At 31.6% G+C, this 7,338-nt stretch overlaps 1 protein-coding gene across 1 annotated transcript in view; it reads left to right on the top strand.

Moving 5' to 3' along the window:
• Positions 1 to 3,657: 3,657 nt before the first annotated feature.
• Positions 3,658 to 7,338, top strand: part of LOC118742466 (4-coumarate--CoA ligase 1-like) — an 8,884-nt gene continuing 5,203 nt past the window's right edge. Inside the window, exon 1 of the mRNA XM_036474559.1 lies at positions 3,658 to 3,852. Coding sequence (XP_036330452.1) covers positions 3,712 to 3,852 — 141 coding nt within the window. The 5' untranslated portion in view covers positions 3,658 to 3,711. The remainder of the gene's footprint in view (positions 3,853 to 7,338) is intronic.

Genomic DNA, 7,338 nt, shown 5'->3' with positions numbered 1-7,338 from the left:
TCTAAAATGTCTTATTAAGGATTTAAAGGTGGTCATTTGGGATTGACTCCTGGACAACTCAATCCTGGTGTCTCCGAATGAAGCTTTAATCCACAGTAATCGGATATTCATGGCACTTTCCTCACTCGACGATTTTTAGTAAAAACTCGACTCCCGAGCCATTTGGCGGGCATACTTTTTCGCAGAAATATTACCCTTTATGATACCAATACATATTCCGAATATAAGCCATATCGGATTATAAGTAAAATTTTTAGTAATAACTCGACTCCAGCGCCACCTGGCGAGTCAGACTGTGAATCTAACTATCCAGAGACCCACTCAAACACACAAAAAATGTCGTTAAAACCGGTTCACACACGAACACACGTACAGAAAAATTATATGTACAAAGAAAGATACGTGTTACTTTCAGTACGTTTTCAAATAGCCCCAATTTTTTCTAAGAGTATGGGATCGATTTCATATATCTCCATACTACATACCATGTTCGAGTACTCTCTCATGAACACTTCCAGAGATATGCTGTATGAAAAATTCGGTTTGTACGTGAGGTGCCACGCGCCTTCACTTAGCGGTATGAAATATACTTTACATTCTATTCATACCTACCAAATATACACAATTTCATACAAATCGATCAAGCCGTTTCGGAGGAGTTCGACCACAAACACCGTGAAACGAGATTTTTATATCTATATACATATATAAAACAAAGTCGTATATATATAAAACAAAGTCGTGATAGTTACACCATTTATAACTCATATTTGAGATATGTATTGACAATAGGAAAAACAATACCATTGAAAAAAAGAGCCGCCAGATGGCGTTCGTCTCGTATTCGAGATATGTATTGACAATAGGAAAAACAATACCATTGCAAAAAAAAGCGGCGCCAGGTGGCGTTGGAGTCGAGTTATTACTAAAACTCGTGGTTATGGTCCGATTATCCTGAGATTTAAAATTTGTATTGATAACAGGAAAAAATAATTCTTTCGAAAAAAATTTCCCGCCCGGTGGCGCTCGAATTTATTTCATTATCGAAATATATGAATTCACATATCTATGGTCCTCTACAATAACGACACAAATTCGGTGCTTGCTTTACGGCGACTAAACAGAATAAAGACAAGTCTTGATAAATGCTTACAATTGTAAGACATTAAGGTATTGGATTTCTGAGGACCAATGATACTCCCCAGTTTGGAAATTGCCACCAACTATACTACACAGATTCAAAGACGATTCACCATCGAACGAGATCGTTCTTGCCGTAAGGACTTGTTCCCGGCATACCGCTTTTGTCAGGTTAGTTAAGACGGCAATGAACGGCAATGTCTTCTGTCGACCACAAAACCAAATGTGAACGTGAATTGCTGTCGAAAACGTTGGACCAAATGTTTCAATAAAAAAATTAATTTTGGGTGGTGTTCTTGAACCAGATTCAACTGAATCGCTCTGGTACGATGGAATTTCCAATTAGACTATTTAGGGGGTGTTCCTGAGTCAGAATACGCGAAGTTCAAAATCGTGGCAAGTTCCGATTTCAAAAACGGTCACTTTTTCGAATGTCAGCCGAAATTTTCGTATTTGTCATATAAGGTTTTATATGAATGGTTAACTGAAATTTGCTGCCAAAAATTGGATTTGCTCACACAAGCTCTTGGCTCAATCCTTATGAGTCGATTTAGACGCGGTCGTCTGTCCGCCTGAATGTATGTCTCTCAGTTTTCGAGATATCCGGATGAAATTTGGTAGGCGGGTGTATTTTTGACGTAGAATACGTCTTACGTTTCATTATTGAGGCTATGCTCAAATGTTGTAGTTGTAATTTTTAGACCTTCACGAGAACGCTTATTGCACGAGAACTAGTGGAGCTATTTCAAAGAAAGGTGTGGCGTTTTAAAGACGAAATTCCAAACCTATCGACAAATACCTTTCTGTTAGTAACCGATTCGGTGTCTGTCCTAGAAACGGTAGAACGGTAAATATTGGCTTATTTTGGGGTCAATGTTGAGCCTTTAAAGTCCTCTAGCAACTTATGATTTGCAGATATAACTTTCATTTTCGGGATATAGGTTCTATGGAGCAATAGAAATATTATCGTGTACAAATTTTATATAAATTCAACAAATATCGAGCATTGAAAGGCAAATTGTTGAAAAAATTGGCAATTTTTTTATTATCAAAATTCGAATGATTTTGTTTTTATTTCTTTAATCAAAAATTCTGGTATTTTTCATTCGTTTGGTATATGGGAAGTATTGGTTGATATCTTCTAAGCATGTTTATTTTATTCAATTATATGGGCATAAATGATTTTCCATACCAAATCACTTCGTCATCATTTTGCAAACATGTGCATGTGTAAAAACAAAAACAGATTGCGCAGGTGAGGGGAAATAAGTATAAGCTGATCGCAGCATATTTTACACATTAACTAATTCTTATTAGGCATACCTTGATTTTCTATAATTAAATTTGTTTGCTTATATAACGACAATTGACTAATAATTTTGCACCAATTCTGAAAAAAAAACTGTGAAAGCACAGGGTTGAAACTTCAAATCTGCTATTTGAAAATTCTCTTAGTTGATATATGCACTTTTATAAAAATTAATGTTATCAAGAATATATTGCTATACAAATTTTGAATTTAAGCCAAAAAAATCTAAAACGTTTAGTTCTTAAGATCTGCATAATTATTGTTAGTGTCGCAAAGATCCAATAAATAAGTAAATAACTGTTACAAGGGAAGTTCTCAAAACAAGCTTACTATCTGTACTAATACTATCTCAATTTTTCTAGATTGTTGCAAACAATTGTTTTGTGATATTTTTAACAGAGACTGTCAGGAGCAATTGCTTTCGTGTTAATACATACATATAAGAAGACTTATAAAGGGGAGGATTTATTGCATTTTCGCTAAATCATGCTCTAATAAACAATTAAATATTTGCTAAGTACACGCAACGCGATGTGCAACTAACCTTTGAAGTCTTTTCTCAACAATATAAACAAATGTTTTGATGAATGAGCAATTTTTCAGCTGCTGTAGATGAATGGCGACAGTTGCCAACCACCATCCCGTTATAACCCAGGTTCGTGCATTGGCCCGAGCAACAGCCAAAAAGTTCTTTCCTCATTGCGGTCGGCCAGCGGCAGGCAATGGCAAATCTCCGGGCGTATTCCTGCCATAAAAAAGCATTTTATAAAATCCATCTGCCCTTCGGAGACGGTGTAAAACTATAGGTCTATCCCTTTGTGCGACAACCATAACTAGAACGCCACAAATTGGAGGAGAAGATCGGCCATGCACTTAGCAAAATTGTGAGCGCCTAATATTGCGTGCTTTCCGCTGTCACGCTTATCATGATAAGATGTACATATGTATACATACATACATACATATATGGCTGTTTTCATTTTAATCATTATTATTTACAATTGTTTTTATTTTTGTTTGCAGTGATTAAATAAATTACGTGCCTCTTGCTGACACTTATGCAAGTCACTTAAATAGTACAGCTCCCCTATGGCGTTGTTGACATGTGAGTATTCAGTAGATATGCTGATCAACAGATGTGTAATGTTAGAATTTTTTTGTGTATTTAAAGAAGGTGCAAATTTTGAAAAGATTAGTACTTACGGAATTTCAAAGTGAATATCTTGTTGCATATACAAAAGAGAAGAATAAAAAACTAAATAATGAATTCCTTGGAGTGTAGCTATGATGAAAAGGAGCGAATCTGGTGTAATGCAATTCAGTCGCCGACTTACGACTTCAACTGTTCGCTGGGAAAAATTATATACAATAATCTAAAAAATTTCCCGAAAAAAATTTGCCAGGTGCGATTAAATACAATATACTTATTTTAATAGCGTATATTTTTTATTAAATAAATACAAGTAACAGTCTAAAGTTCAGAACATTTAGCAACCAAAATTTATTATGTGTTACGTGTGAAGTTTTTATACGGAAACTAACCAAAACAAGAAATTTTAAAATTAACTGTTAAATTGCAACTTTTGTATATTTTAACGGCTATGTGACAGGGGATGGGATTGTATCTAAAGCTGCAGAAAGTAAAAGCTGGAAATAATTTTTTTTGCCACTTAAAAACTGAGCATAAAGTTTTGGTAATTTAAAAAGTGGAAGTATTTTTTGTCGAAACTAGGAGTAAATGTTGGTGTTAAAAAACTGGACATTTAAAAACCGGACACAAGTTTTTGGTTATTAAAATTACTGGACATAAATTCCGGTTTTAAAAACTGGACATCATTTTTTGGCAAATTTAAATCTAAACATAAATCCTTGGTCGTTAAAAACTGATGGAAGAATTTATGTAGTTAAAAAACTTTAAATCAACTTTTGGTCACTTATAAACTGTACACGCAGCAGCAATTTACAATAAGAAGGTAAATTAACCGGTATGGAAAAAACATATTGAAAATAGTGACAAGCAACAAATAAGTAGACATGGCCATATTAATTAATTCACAAGTCATTGTTTACATTTTTCTATTCATCTTTTAAAATAAAAAGATTATATCGATGGTCCTATGCAATAACGACACAACTCAAAATTTCATATTTTTCAGTAGAATCAATTAATGATTTTGTGTTTCGTAATTTAGCAATAATATGTTATGGAACGTATTTCTTCCGAATTATTTGCAGTGATTCTGTAAAGAATATGTGTAAGCCTTCAAATTATGACTTTTTTCTAAGGATTTAGTAAGAACTCCTAAGTAGTTAAACGAAATAAACTCCACTGGTATTGCTGAACAAACGCACAAAACGAAAAATGTCGTTCCTTCACATAAAAGCATCACTAACTTATCGACAGTTTTTGACTTATGCCAATATTCACGATAAATGTGACACATGCACCACTGTTCAGTAGTAACCCTGCAGTGAAACGCCAAACTAGTCAGGAAAAATACTAGTTTGCCACTATAATCTCCTGACTGAAACCGAACTAGTTCGAAAATGACCAGACCAGTACCAAGTACAAAACGATTTATGTATTCATGCCCTGTTTTAATTGACTTCGGCAATTGAATACAATAGAGTACACAAAATATTATAACTTTTATTTGGGTATATTGTAAACCGTTAAAGCGAGTACGTACTCGTAATTATACCATACTTGTTAAATAATGATTAATATTCATAATGATTATTAATTAAAGCATGTTTTTTTTGAATAACCGTTTAATGCTTAAATACCGATATTAGCACCTTTTTAATGATTAATAATTACTTAAACAAATTTTTTAAATTAATTCGTTAATTTTAATTACATCATTTTAATTATATCATTTTAAATTATTTTTGACTATTTTTAATTACAAATTAATATAATTATTTGATTAATTTTAATTATCAATCAACAAGCCAAAGTAAAGACAAGAATTAGGAATGTTTATTAACTGCTTGAATTTAATATATTTTAATGAAAACTTTTGGTTTTATTTAAGTTCACTCAAAATGAGCTAAAGTATTCGTTTTATTTTTAACTAAAATGTTTTCTTTTCCATATTATTAAAAAAAGATTAAAATATAGTATTTATTGTACCTGAAAGCTTTTACTTTTAATATCATTTAATGGAACATGCCTTTAAATTTATGTTCGAATGTTTCAAATATTTATGTATTTATTTTTCCTTTTAATTAACACTCAAAAATTTTACACTAATTATTGGCAAATCTAAGGCTGCTAAATAAAAATGTGTAATATTTTAAAGTATACTCAATCAAAAGTCTTTCATTGTATATTCATGTATTCATTTAATTTTTTGACTTCCAAAGTAGCGGTTTTGGTCCATAACTGGACTAGTATTTTTCTGTCTGTTTTGAACTAGTATGAGACTGGTATATTTCTGACCGAAATCTGACAATTGCCATCTCGTAGGACATCCCCATGTTAAAAATACCAGTTGATAAATATGGTTAGTTATACACCTAATCCGCTATATAACTCAAAAACATGAAATTTTGAGTTGTGCCGTTATCTATATCGACATGTCCATAGCAAATGTTATATTGTATGAACGGATTTGAATGACCAACATTTTATATACGCAAGTAGATTTTTTAATGAAAAAAAAAATTGTTTTGGGTTTTCAAATGATCAAAAATATTCCAGTTTTAACTTTCATGCGATTATGTTCATATTTAGAGGTTAAGCCAACTGAAAAATAAATAGAGAAGAGCGTCTATATACGTATATACATATATAGGCAACGTATAAATCGATAATACGCGTTTTCTGATAACGCTTCGTAATCTTTTTAAGTGCATGCGCGTTTATTGCACAGCTACTTTGTCGTAAAACTGCTGTACTCTTGTCTCAATAACTATAGTTCTGTTTATATATAGTTTAACACATATTAGGGATGTTCAAATGAAATCGGTGTTTGTAAAAACCGTTTTTTTAAATTTGGTTTTTAATTTAGGTGTTAATCGTTTTTTGTTGTTTTGCTTTTAAACCGAAAATCGAAAATTCGGTTTTTACATTCCAAAGCAATGAATAATTATTTTGCAATTCGTCGAGATGAGAATAAAATTTTATGACGTACCACAAACTTCAAATTAACTACTCAATTTTGGTTTGCTGATGCAGTAGCTAAGCATAATCGATTCTGAAGTCAATTGTGAATATTGAAATTTCGTACAAAGTTTTAAACTTGGTATGTAGTAACATAACCCATATTTTAATAAAATATTAACATAAAATATTTACCATGAAAAACATTAGAAATATTAAAAAAAAAAACAATCACTGTACAACAAAATTTTGAAGTTAATAACATATTACCATTTGCATAAGTATATACATATATAATTATATACATATCGTTCATTCACTTCAAAAAATACAAATTTGGAGTTGAGTTTGCAGAAATTACTGGTACCTTTTCTTCTATGTTGTGTAAAAATTTCATGGTTGCATCGATTACCAGTATCTCACTAGAACAAAATATGCACTCATTTTTACTATGGGAGTATATGTAAATTCAAAACTTTAAAGCCGTTTTTATCGAGGTTTGCTTTTTGGCATTACGATACTATTGAAGGAAATGAGCGTATGTATTTATTTATAGCTTAAAAAAGTTTTTTTTTATGAAATGAAGTTTGTTTTTGTATGTCCAACATTTTATTATATTTCGTATATTCGGAAATGAAGTTGTTATATAAACTTAAGAAAAATTATTGTTTATATTAATTTGCGTTGCACAGCAGTAAGTAATAAGTGCAAGTGCAAGTGAAAATTTAATTTAATTTGATATCGATGTTTTTTCGTTTTTAACCGACTTCCAAAAAAGGAG

The sequence above is a fragment of the Rhagoletis pomonella genome, unplaced genomic scaffold (genome assembly GCF_013731165.1).
Source record: "Rhagoletis pomonella isolate Grant_MI unplaced genomic scaffold, Rhpom_1.0 Rhpom_scaffold_00007, whole genome shotgun sequence".
Taxonomy (NCBI): Eukaryota; Metazoa; Arthropoda; class Insecta; order Diptera; family Tephritidae; genus Rhagoletis; species Rhagoletis pomonella.
Note: the sequence above shows the minus strand (reverse complement) of the source record. Positions and strands in the feature narration are given on the sequence as shown.